The sequence below is a fragment of the Doryrhamphus excisus genome, chromosome 5, assembly GCF_030265055.1.
Source record: "Doryrhamphus excisus isolate RoL2022-K1 chromosome 5, RoL_Dexc_1.0, whole genome shotgun sequence".
Lineage (NCBI taxonomy): Eukaryota > Metazoa > Chordata > Actinopteri > Syngnathiformes > Syngnathidae > Doryrhamphus > Doryrhamphus excisus.
Genome location: NC_080470.1, coordinates 19,027,730 through 19,041,020, shown reverse-complemented (window position 1 = coordinate 19,041,020; position 13,291 = coordinate 19,027,730). Strand labels below are relative to the sequence as shown.

Below are 13,291 nucleotides of genomic sequence, written 5' to 3'. Positions count from 1 at the left end.
AAAATAATAATAAAATAAAAAAAATATTCATTCATAAAATGAAAAAAAAATAAAATAAATTTAAATAAATTAATAAAATAAAAAAATATTCATTCATTGTGAAAAATAATAAAAATAACAACTTCAACTATATTAGGAAAGCAGGAAGTGAACAAATGTAACAGTTACTGATTGTAAAAGTACCAAATGGAGGGGTAGGATTTAATAAGCTTTGCTTCTTCCTGCTCCTTTTGGACATGTGCAACTTGGAACTAATTATGGGATGCACTCAATTGTAATCTGATGCATGTTCAAATGAAATTAAACCATTACCATTACTAATATTTCTGTCAGTTTCTACTCATTATTTTTGCTTTGTACTATTTAATTATGACTGTCTTTTATTTATTTGTTATTCTTTATTAATTGTCATAGATGTTTTGGGTTGTCTGATTTATGACATTAAATGTTTTTTTTATATGCAGATCTGCCAAACTTCAAGTAATTTTACAAATTTTACAACTCTCGTCGGCTAGTTAGCTTGTTAGCTTACTTCATAGTGAGCGAACTATGGTAATAAAAGAGACAAGGGGAGCGTCATGGCAGACGGATGTTTACAAATAGTAAATAACGACACTTAATGGGGGCTGCACAGTCACAAGTGGTTAGCACGCAGACCAGGGTTCAATTCCACCCTGGAGTTTGCATGTTCTCCCCGTGCATGCATGGGTTTTCTCCGGGTACTCCGGTTTCCTCCCACATTCCAAAAACATGCTAGGTTAATTGACTAACTCCAAATTGTCCATAGGTATGAATGTGAGTGTGAATGGTTGTTTGTCTATATGTGCCCTGTGATTGGCTGGCCACCACCTCTCGCCGGAAGACAGCTGGGATAGGCTCCAGCACCCCCGCCACCCTCGTGAGGATAGAAAATGAATGAATGAACGAGACTTAATAGTCCGTATCGCCGCACCAGGAGGCTACGTTTGGCGTTGCTCGTTGTTAAAGCATCGCTCCAGACCTGCTGGCCGTCTGTAAATACGCCGACTTTCATCAGAGCCGAGCAGCCCTGCCAATACATCAGCGGAATTACAGGTCATTACTTCCAGGTCAGAGTATGTGAACACAGCGAGGTGACCTTTGGGTGGGCGGGGGCGTTCGTGTTGGCTCAGCGGGCGACTCTGAGGTTGGAGTATTGTTTATGGATCACATGTCAAGGCTTTTTGTCTGCCTGACGAGTATAAAGCGTAAAAATAACCAACAAAATAATAAAGTTAGATTGTGATCACAAGCCCCGCCCACTGCTGCTAAAGCGAATGAAGTCGACGAGCGACGGTTAGGATGTTTGTTTGCGTGCATGAGCCTGCAGACACCTGCTCCTTGCCGCAGTGATGGCTCCCGAAGGGGCTCGGGCTCAGCTGCTAATCACACGGCACTCCCCGAAGCAGCGGCTGGTGGCCGGCGTGGCGTTCAAACGCATACGCGAGGCCTTCAGGGTTTCCCGGTATCTCGGCCTTCCCCGCAACTGACACACCACATGTGCTCGCATCCAGAGAGCAAACAGGACACGATTTCGGTCATAACATGCTCCAGTTCCAAACACGCTACAGGGCGCCCCTGTGGGTGGGGGTTGGGGGGCGGGTGTTTACAGTGTCATTTAAACGCCTTCGTGTCTGTTTGTGCATTTGTCTATTTCTGCGTTTCCCACCTGCGGCGCATAAACGAGCTAATTTCCTGTACGGAGAGGAGACTAAGAGGTGCTAATCATCGCCGTGATATAGCAATGACCTCTGTGTCGTCTTTTCCTGTGGCTAGGAATAATAAAAGGCAGCACGTCCCATTTTTTTTTTTTTTTTTGGGAACCAGAGAGAGAAAATTCGAGTTGCCAAACAAAGCCTGATGTCACACGGAGAACGTCAGCTGCCTGCAGTGGGCAATCAGCGGAGCTTTCTAGAAATTAACAACATTCAGCTGGGAAGCACGAGCGGCGCACTGCAGCCTTTTTTTTTTTTTTTTTTTAACGTGTCCTTTTTGAAAATTAAATCTCGGCTGACTGAAATATGGAACATTTGCAATTCAGATTCGTCTCTACCCCGTGCTCCTTTCATTTCATCGCCTTTGTCTAAGGTTACACAGCCGGGGGGGTTATCGGCCATCCTGGATGCGTACAAATCCTGATTATTAACAGAATATTACAACCAGGATACTTAATATTGTATGTGTGTGATTAGTATTCTGATGGTATTTGTTGTACTATGTGACAGCACTCGTACGCTCTACCTTCTGTATTGTTTGAGTAATAATAATAGTAAGTAATAATAATAATAATAATACATTTTATTTGTATAGCGCTTTTCACTTTACATAAGAAATTAGTTGAATAAAAACAAGTAAACAAGAGTAAAAGATACATTAAAATACAAAATTCATTCATTAATACATGAGTAAAAACGGGGCGGGGCTTTTTCTAGTCATCTTACATGTTAAACACAGGAAAAGCAAACTTAATTGACATGAAAAAAGTGAGCTTCTACCTACTCTTATTATGTTCGATTATGTAAGAAAAGATATCCATCTCGAGTGTATATAAGTAACTAAACTATTACACTAAAGGTAATGACTGTCACGCGGCGTTTGATGCTTTTAGCATTAAATCGAGCAAAATTTTCCACCGCATTTGCTTAATGTATGCAAATGATCTCGCCGAGCTTAATGAAGGTACCATTAATCACGATGGCCTTTCTTAAATAGGGTAATCATCCATGCATGCACACACACACACACACACACACACACACACACACACACACACACACACACACATATATATACACACAGGAAATAGAAATATGCAAAAGCATAAGCAGGAAAAGCAACCAGACACTTTAGTTCGACACACATAGTATATAATGAGGAGTTATTCATAATAAAGATGGTGAATAACCCCCCCCCCACACACACACACGCCGCCCCCACTGACATCCAGAACCGTCGTCGTTTGATTCAAAGTGATTTGAAAGTTAACTGCCTCAAATTTTGTTTTCCCGTCTCACTTCGGCGCTGCATCAAATATGTAAACATGTCAATCAAAACGCAACTTATGACTTCCACTTGTTTTCCCCGACAATAATTCATGGAGCGGGAGCTCGGTGCAAGCCGCTGATAAGACCGTCCCGTTTAAATGGGCGTTTTTTTTGGACAACAAGAACACTGAGATTTGAGGCTTGGAACTATTGTAAGAATGTAGAGCGGGAACTCGGAGAAAGGGGAAGGGAAACAAGAGGGGGGTTGGGTAGGAAGCACTTTTGAAGCCTAACTCCACATAGAGTTATTTTGCCGTTTATCCTCCGTCAAGCAATTTGCATAGAGTTTGCCGGAAACCCCCTTGGGTATCGTCGGCGGGTGGATGCGAGCCAGTTTGACGGTTAGGCGAACCAATGGAGGACATGGAGATTCTCTTACACTATAAAATGTTTCGAGTTGTGTTTTTTTTTTTTTTTTTTTTTTTAATAATTTTCTTGAAGCGTTATTTGTTGACATGGAGTCCCGGACGCATACGTGGCGTTTACGGCGTTACATCGTGACATCATGTTTAACGCTAATCCTCATCCATCACTTCACAGCCTAATTTGATTGGAAGCAGTGAACACAATAGAGCAATAGAAATTCTTTCAGCCATGCACACACACACACACACACACACACAAACACACATACACACACACCTCAAATTCCCTTGATGACAGTCTGTCTGGTGGAGACTAAAGCCTGGAGTAGGCGTAGGGTAATTGAACAAACACAACAATGTAAATATTTACTAATAGCATCCATTGAGGATCGGCGGTTGATGGTGCAATTGATTTGTTCTTTTTCTGCCCTTTTTCACCCACACACACACAAACACAACTCCACCCCCCCCCCCCCATCCCCAAGCCTCATGCCATTACAACATACACGAGACTTGTACATATGGAGATGCAGTTCTCCGGTCTATATATCCTCTTACCAGGGATGACCTGTACCCCGTCTGGGCGGGCGATGACGGGAGATCCCTGGGAAATAGCGGCGAGTGCGACTCGGGTACGGAGCCCACGCCACTGGCTGCTAGTCCCGAGAGCTGCCCGTACCTCGCCATCATCTTGAGATGCTGCTCACAGAACACACACACACACATGCGCTCACACATATAGATGTGGGAGGGAGTGGAGAAGAAGAAGAAAAAAAAAGGGGGTGGGGCGGGGTGGGGAGGGACAGATAACAGCAGGTAGGAAGGACGATGATGAATATTAAAAAGGACAGAGGAGGAAGCGATACAGAGAAAAGAGGGATTAAGAGAGGGGGGGGGGGCATTTTGCTGGCGAACACGCACGTGTGCGAGATCCGGCGCCGAGAAGCACGTGAAGGCGCCCGATTGCACAAGCAAGGCTGATGGCTACCTTTTCACAATGATGCAGCGATGCAAAAGTATAGCAACGGTAGCCCCCCCCCCCCCCAACTCCCCCTTTGGTTGTCCGTATGACCACTTAGCGCCAAAATGGAAATGTAACACGCAGCCGCCCCCCCCTAAAAAACAAGCTCCGTCATCCAGGGATATGGAAATGTGACACACGGCTGCTCGGAACGATCTTATAGCGACGATGCGCACACACATGCAAAAAAAAAAACAAAAAAAAACACAAAAAACAGAATGGCTGGCAGCAGACAGGTAATATGAAGAAGAAGAAGAAGAAAAAAAAAGAAGAAGAGAGTCTTTACCTCATTGCTCAGCAAGGCGGCGTTGAGTGTTCGGCTTATTTCGAACATCTTCAAAAATCGGGTACTTTTAGTATTCTGTCCTATTGTCGGCTTCTCCGTTCCTCGGCTTTGGGAATCAGTCCCAGAAGCGTAAAAAAAAGAAATAAAAAATCAAGTTTAAAAAAAAAAAAATCTACGATGTCCTTTCTTTTCTTTGCTTTTGGCTCTTGGACCATGCAGTTAGTGTCCAAGATCCCTTGAATCAATATATATATTTTTTTCAAGGCTCCCTGGAGTCAGCGCATTCAAACGAGAAGTCAGTCAGACAATCGGTCGGTCGGTTGGGCTCGGCGGTCTGCCTTATCTCTCCGCCGCACAATACGCTCCGATCCTAACACTCCTCGCTAGCAGATTAGCTGTCCCAAAACATAGCACTTAGTTTAAACTCCCCTCCCTGCTCTCTCGCTCTCTCTCTCTCTTTTTCTCTCGTCCCTTTTTGCATTCCCGCCCTCTCTGCACGCCGTGCATCTTTCTCTCTCTCTCTCTTCTTCACCCCCCCCCCCCGCGGCTCAAGCGTTGATGCAGCTTCAGTTCACTCGTGCCGCCACAAGGTGGGAAGACTGTTCTAGCAACGCCGCCTTCCTCTCTGGGTGCCACTCCTATATTTTCTTCTCTTTCCTTGTATGTGTGTCGGTGTGTGTATGTGTGTTATAGACGTTAAGGGACCGTTTGCACTTATGGTGGCGCTCCCTCATGGACCAATGCAAACATAAGAGGAAGGATAATTGGATCGGTTGGTAGTACGGCGACTAACGCGTTACCGCCCATTGTCTAATTAATGCTACTGTACGTTACAGTACGATTATCGGAGGATTCAAACGTAGAACTACATCTTTACAAAAGAGTAGGTGCTGATTTAACCCAACCTGTGTCTCAGTTTGGTCACTACCATTGTGTTCTAACAGAGGGGGGTGTTGCTAAATATTCCACAGAAGGCTGCCCTGAATGAGGGATGGATGGACCCGACACCAACATCAAGGTCACGCATCCTGTCCTATTCCTCGCCGGGGTGTGGCCCCAGCCGTGACAAAGCAGGGACTCGCAACACGGAACAAACTGATAATGCAACTCCTAAGATTTCAGTCAAGTGTTGTTACTGTATACGAGTCTTAATAGGGGGGGGGCAATATTGCTGAAATAAAAGGCTGTGTTTTTACAATAGATCACCTTAATGGAGGTCATGCTGTTGGAGTAATTGGAGCCATCATCTTCTGTAACGCTAATGTTAGCGGTGTGATACAAGTAGCTCTGCAATTACGGACGCTGATTCCCCCCCCCGTGCTTCGAATTCTACTTTTCCTGTCAAGACCGAGGCAAGTTAATCGAGTTTTATTGACACCGGATCGTCACTTTAGATCAGGGGTCTCAAACTCAATTTACATGGGGGCCACTGGAGCTAGGGTCTGGGCAAGAATGGGCCGCATCAGGTTTTCCAAAAAAAACCGCATTTATTAAAAACAGAAAAATATACAAACTTTTTCAGTGCTTTGGTTCCGATTTTCTACAATAAAAGCTCTGATAAAACATTCCACTGTTCTCAAATATCTTAATTTTTATTTTTCTACACAAAATAAGATGAAAAATAAATAAACAAATCAAGAATAAAGAAAATCAATCAATCGGTAATAAATATATATAAAAAAAAAATATATATATAATAACAATAATAATAATAATAATAATAATAATAATAATAATAATAATAATAATAATAATAATAATAATAATAATAATAATAATAATAATAAATAAATAACTAGTTACCCTCCAATTCATTTGCTCTAAACTTAAGAAAATATTTCAAACAGAGTGCGGACAAAGTAAGAAGCTAAAAACGTACCACTTCCACACAAAATGGGAGGAGATCCTTTTTTTTTCATGTCGGACATGCCATGATAAAACATTCCACTGTTCTCAAATATCTTACTTTTTATTTGTCTACACAAAATAAGATGAAAAATAAACAAACAAATCAAGAATAAAGAAAATAAATCAATCAGTAATAAATATATAAATATTATAATAATAATAAAACGGCAAATAATAAAAACTTAAGAAACCACATATAGTTGGTGGGTAGACAAATGATTTTTTTCAGATTAAAATGAACAAAGCATTATTAGAGCCCTGTAGACATGACAAAACGACTATAGTCACATTTATACTCTTTTTTATTTACAACATATTGCGCAACTGCAGGGTCTTGAGACACATGCTAACTCGTAAACTAGAGAGCTAGCGACCTAAACGGTAGCCTTCAAGTTATTTCCTTTAAACTTAAAATAACCAAAAACTTACCACTTCCACACGGATAGGGAGGGCAACTATTAACAGTTATTTAACCTTTAACATGAACATGAATCAAACGTAATAATTTTTTCTGGGTACATGATACCATACAGCATCCATATCAAAACTTGCGCGGGCCGCACTTACATTAAACTTTCATATCAAAGCGGGGGCTTCAAACTAGTGTCCGCGGTGTTTGAGACAGCTGCTTTAGATGGACAGCTTCCATAGAGGTGGGGACAACACTGTATTGCGTTATTATCCATCGTACGATATTAAATATTGATGTTACGTTCGACACTGCAAAATGATGTGGTGCATTATGCATAGTGCGGTAGCACCTTGGTTTGCACTATTAGTTTGACCTAACTTGAAAAATACAAAACCGTGGTAATTTTCTGACCGGAAATCATGCAAATCCTATTGATAATTTCCAAAAAACTAAAAATACTCACAAAAACTAATTGTAGTTTTGTATACTACGTGAACTAAAATCATGCTGTTTGGTAACAGCAGAAAGGACACGCACCAGCAAATACAAATAGACGGTGTACACATTGAAAGGGTGAACAAAAATGCATTTCTGGGCATCACAATAGATGAAAATATGAGCTGGAAACCTCATATTACAAATATACAACATAAGGTGGCCAGAAATATTTCAATATTGAACAAAGCAAAATTTGTTCTCAATCAGAAATCACTCCACACTCTTTATTGCTCTCTGGTCCTACCATATCTTACTTATTGTGTGGAAATATGGGCTAATAACTATAAAAGCAATCTTCACTCGCTAAATGTACTGCAAAAAAGGCCAGTAAGGATAATTCATAATGCCGCCTACAGAGAACATACTAACTCCTTATTTCTAAAATCACAAATACTTCAACTCGCTGATATAGTTCATCTTCAAACAGCTAAAATTATGCATAAGGCTACAAATAAGCAATTAGCTAAAAATGTCATCCAATACTTCTCTACAAGAGAGGAGAAATATGATCTCAGGGAAGAAGTACATTTGAAACACTTCTATGCTAGGACTACGTTATGCTAGCCATAGCATTTCAGTATGTGGAATCAAACTATGGAATGGATTGAGTAAGGAAATCAAACAATGCACAACGATGAGCCAATTCAAGAAACAATACAAGCAGTTGATGTTTGCTAAATACAAGGATGAAGAGTCTTGAACCAGTCATGATGTGCTATATATATCACTATACTGACACTTACTATGATACCCATTATGCCATTGGATGCTCATATCACCTCCTACTTTGGTACGAGACAAAAAAAAAAAAACATTAAAAACTAAAAAAAAATTAATAAAAATTAATGAAATAAATTAATAAATAAAATAAATTTACTAAATACAAGGATGAAGGGTCTTGAACCAGTCATGATGTGCTATATATATCACTATACTGACACTTGCTATGGTACCCATTATGTCATTGGATGCTCATATCACCTCCTTCTTTGGTATGGGACAAAAAAATAAAAACATAAAAAAAATGTTTTAAACTAAAAAAAAAATAATAAAAATTAATAAAATAAATTAATAAATAAAATACATTTGCTAAATACAAGGATGAAGAGTCTTGAACCAGTCATGATGTGCTATATATATATCACTATATTGACACTTACTATGGTACCCATTATGGCATAAAAAAAACCTTGTACTTTGGTACGAGGTGCATTATTAAAAAAAAAACAAACAACAAAAAAAAACCCTAAACTGTATTATGGAAAGCAGGAAGTGAACAAATGTAACAGTTACTGATTGTTACAAGCGGTAACGTAAAAAACGACCAACTGCGGTCGATTTAAGTCTTAGAATACAACGACCTGGATGAATCCCGTACAGAAGATGGTCTGGAATCAAACTTGTTTGCCTTTAAAAGTAAATTTTTTCGTAAAACTGGATCGCTTTAGGGGGGTTCCATCGTGGAAGTTACACTGCGTGTCCAGAATGACCATTTTATGAATTTATTTGTATCATTGAGTCGAGTTGTAGGTGGTTTTCATACCAATGTATTGATTTCTGCATTGCATTCCCACCCTAGCGTCCAACACAAAGCTTCGAGGGGGGGGTGGGGCAATGGAAGTTATCTATTTGTTCTGCAACATACTGTACATGAATGCATCATCAACTGTTTCTCGTCTAAGAAAAAGGGCTGCTGGCCACATCCCTGTTCCGCGATGACGGTGGTCTCCGGGGACGAGCGGTCCAGCGGAGCCCCGGGAAGGGAGGATGCAGGGATGAGGGATGGGGGATGGGGGTTGGCTGTCAGATGAATCATCCGGAGTGAGGCTTGATTCCTCAGTCAGCTGCCTCTCAAGCCTTCCTCCCTGACCCCGCCTCGCTCCCTTGAGCTCCCTGATTGCTGTCATCATAGTGATTCTCTGTGTACTGCCGGCTGGTTCCTGCTCAGCCGCCATGGCCGCCCACCAACGCTCCTCTCTCCCAATTCCGTCCCCTCTGAAACCACCCGCCTTGCTGCCGTTGGGATTTTTGTGAGAAAGATGATTTGTCAGTTGTTGTTCGTAGGGTGAGTAACGGGAGGATGAGGTTTGCTGATATTAATGCTGATTAGCGATAATGACGACACTGCAACAAATGTCGACATAAACGGGACAATCTGGCCCCCGCCTTGATTTTATTTAATGTTAGTGTGGCCCGCGCAAGTTTTGATATGGATGCTGTATGGTATCATGTACCCAGAAAAAATTATTACCTCTGATTAATGTTCATGTTAAAGGTTAAATAACTGTTAATAGTTATCCTCCCTATCCGTGTGGGAGTGGTAAGTTTTTGTCTATTTAAGTTTAAAGGAAATAACTTTAAGGCTACCGTTTAGGTCGCTAGCTCTCTAGTTTGCGAGTTAGCATGTGTCTCAAGACCCTGCAGTTGCGCAATATGTTGTAAATAAAAAAGTATAAATGTGACTATAGTCGTGTTTTGTCATGTCTACAGGGCTCTAATAATGCTTTGTTCATTTTAATCTGAAAAAAATAATTTGTCTACCCACCAACTATATGTGGTTTCTTAAGTTTTTATTATTTGCCGTTTTATTATTATTATTATTATTATTATATTTATTTATTCATTACTGATGATCAATTTTCTTTATTCTTGATTTGTTTATTTATTTTTCATCTTATTTTGTGTAGAAAAATAAAAAGTAAGATATTTGAGAACAGTGGAATGTTTTATCATGACATGTCCGACATGAAAAAAAAAAAGATCTCCTCCCATTTTGTGTGGAAGTGGTACGTTTTTGGCTTCTTACTTTGTCCGCACTCTGTTTTAACTAGTTAGCATGAAATGTTTAAAATGTCAGTTTCTTGTGTCTTAGTTCGTGTTTATTAGTTTTTAGTTTCTCATTAGTTTTATTTTATTTTCATTTTTATCCCCACTTTTTTGGAAACACTAAGTTTAGAGCAAATGAATAGGAGGGTAACTAGTTAGCATGAAATGTTTAAAATGTCAGTTTCTTGTGTCTTAGTTTGTGTTTATTAGTTTTTAGTTTCTCATTACATTATTTTAATTTTAAAGTGTACGTTTCTTGTGTCTCAGTTCGTGTTTATTAGTTTTTAGTTTCTCATTATTTTTTAGTTTATTTTCATTTTCATTTTGATTTTTATTTTCATTTTCATTTTAGTCCCCACTCTATTGGAAACACTTTCTTCAGTTTAGAGCAAATGAATAGGAGGGTAACTAGTGAGCATGAAATGTTTAAAGTGTTCGTTTTTTGTGTCTTAGTTCTTGTTTATTAGTTTTTTGTTTCTCATTACATTATTATTTTTATTTTTTATTTCCATTTTTCTGTTGTCTTTGTGTAATTTTCTTGTGTTTTTTTTTTGCCGCGAGCCCATTAAAAAAAAATTAACCGAGGGTCCAAATAGTCCATGGGCTGGACTTTAAACACCCTGGATTTTACAGCTCTTCATCTGGACCGTGAACTCAACTCTATGAGCAACCACAACTCCTGTCAACTATTTAGCTTGTTAGCTCATCGCGAGCGAAGGATGGTAATTGAAGAGAGAAATAACACAGGATATAATGTTATCCAAAAAGACCAGTCACATCCTTTACGATCCACATCGGCATTATTAAACACCGGTTGGGGGGGGGAGAGAAAACTTCTGAAACATGATGAAAAACACGATATCATCCCAGAGGGTTTTCTGATACACTCTGATCAGGTTTGCGATGGTGTGTCCTGCACTCGGAGACTTAAAATAGCCACATTTCAAGTTACAGCACCTTCACTTCTTCACCAAGACAGGCGTGTCTGCAAACATGTGAAGCCCACATACGAGCCATCACACGTGTTTGGATACATGTGTAAAAATACATTCTCCTGAGGGATAATTAAAACGTGAGAGACCACACCGTGCGGACTGTGCTTCTCTTTCAAGTGATTGTGTTTCCCAGTGATGGATGTATTCATTAAATCATTGCTGCACTTTGCAGACATCTCGACGGGAAAATGCTGCGTGCAAAGTGTACTTTGGGCAGAGAGCTGAGGGGTTATTCTTGAAAGTGTTTCTATTTTTACCTCTGACAAGGAGGTTATGTATTCATCGGCGCCGGCTTGTCCGTTAATTTTTGTTTGCATGCAACTTCCTGGGCATGGTTTTTGAAATAACAAGGTCTGATATCCCCATAAAATGTTGCTGGTAGGGCACATGCCAACATAAATGACAACAAAATCTCCAAAAAATAAAAATATGCAAGTATTAAGAAGTGTAATTTATCAATAACTAAGATGTATTTAGGCTGCACGGTGTTCGAGTGGTTAGCGAGCAGGTCACACAGCTAGGAGACCCGAGTTCGATTCCACCTTGGGCCATCTCTGTGCGGTGTTTGCATGTTCTCCGGGTACTCCGGTTTCCTCCCACATTCCAAAAACATGCTAATTGGCGACTCTAAATTGTCAAATTGTACAAATACAGTGATCCCTCATTTATCACTGTTAATCGGTTCCGGACCTGACTGTGATAAGTGAATTTGACTGTGATAAGTGAATTTGACTGTGATAAGTTGTATTTGATATTTATAAATCTGATATGTTTATGTTAGGCGGTCAAGTGGTTAGCGCGCAGGTCACACAGCTAGGAGACCCGAGTTTGATTCGACCTTCGGCCATCTCTGTGTGGAGTTTGCATGTTCTCCCTGTGCATGCGTGGGTTTTCTCCGGGTACTCCGGTTTCCTCCCACATTCCAAAAACATGCTAATTGGCGACTCCAAATTGTCAAATTGTACAAATACAGTGATCCCTCATTTATCACTGTTAATCGGTTCCGGACCCGACTGTGATAAGTGAATTTGACTGTGATAAGTGAATTTGACTGTGATAAGTTGGATTTGATATTTATAAATCTAATATGTTTATGTTAGGCGGTCAAGTGGTTAGCACGCAAAACTCACAGCTAGGAGACCCGAGTTCGATTCCACCCTCGGCCATCTCTGTGCGGAGTTTGCATGTTTTCCCCGTGCATGCGTGGGTTTTCTCCGGGTATTCCGGTTTCCTCCCACATTCCAAAAACATGCTAGGTTAATTGACTAACTCCTAGGTTAGCCTAACATAAACATATCAGATTTATAAATATCAACCAACTTCACAGTCAAATTCACTTATCACAGTCGGGTCCGGAACCGATTAACAGTGATAAATGAGGGATCACTGTATTTGTACAATTTGACAATTTAGAGTCGCTAATTAGCATATTTTTGGAATGTGGGAAGACCGGAATAGCCGGAGAAAACCCAAGCATGCACGGGGAGAACATGCTAACTCAGGGGTGGGCAAACTTTTTGACTGGCGGGTCACATTGATTTAACAAAATTGACGGGGGGCCAGACTCAATATTTTACACGTAACAGTCCAGCTGGAATGATTGTATCTGTAAAAGTGTTATGCAATCTGCTATATGTGCACTTTGAGATCATTTATTTGATGTAAAGTGCGTTATAAATGTATCATAATAAATGTATTATTATTTATATTATTATTATTTATTATTATTAATTGTATTATTATTATTATTATTATATGCTTGTGTCCCTTTTTTCAGGAGCACTTAGTAAACAACAGACCGCATCAAATAACAAAATTATTGTATCTGTAAAAGTTTTATGCAATCTGCTATATGTGCACTTTGAGATCATTTATTTGATGTAAAGTGCATTATAAATTTATAATAAGAATAAATTTA

General features: G+C 39.9%; 1 protein-coding gene across 5 annotated transcripts in view; it reads right to left on the bottom strand.

Annotated features, from left to right (window-relative positions):
• Positions 1-5,174, bottom strand: part of elavl4 (ELAV like neuron-specific RNA binding protein 4) — a 124,117-nt gene extending 118,943 nt beyond the window's left edge. For 4 of the 5 annotated variants that reach the window (XM_058074393.1, XM_058074395.1, XM_058074392.1 and 1 more), the window contains exons 1-2: positions 4,735-5,174; positions 3,986-4,126 (exon numbers count right to left, since the gene is read on the bottom strand). In XM_058074393.1, the coding sequence (XP_057930376.1) occupies positions 3,986-4,126; positions 4,735-4,782 (189 nt within the window). In that variant the 5' untranslated portion in view covers positions 4,783-5,174. The remainder of the gene's footprint in view (positions 1-3,985; positions 4,127-4,734) is intronic. The other variant, XM_058074396.1, reaches the window with a different exon arrangement.
• Between the last annotated feature and the right edge of the window lie 8,117 nt (positions 5,175-13,291).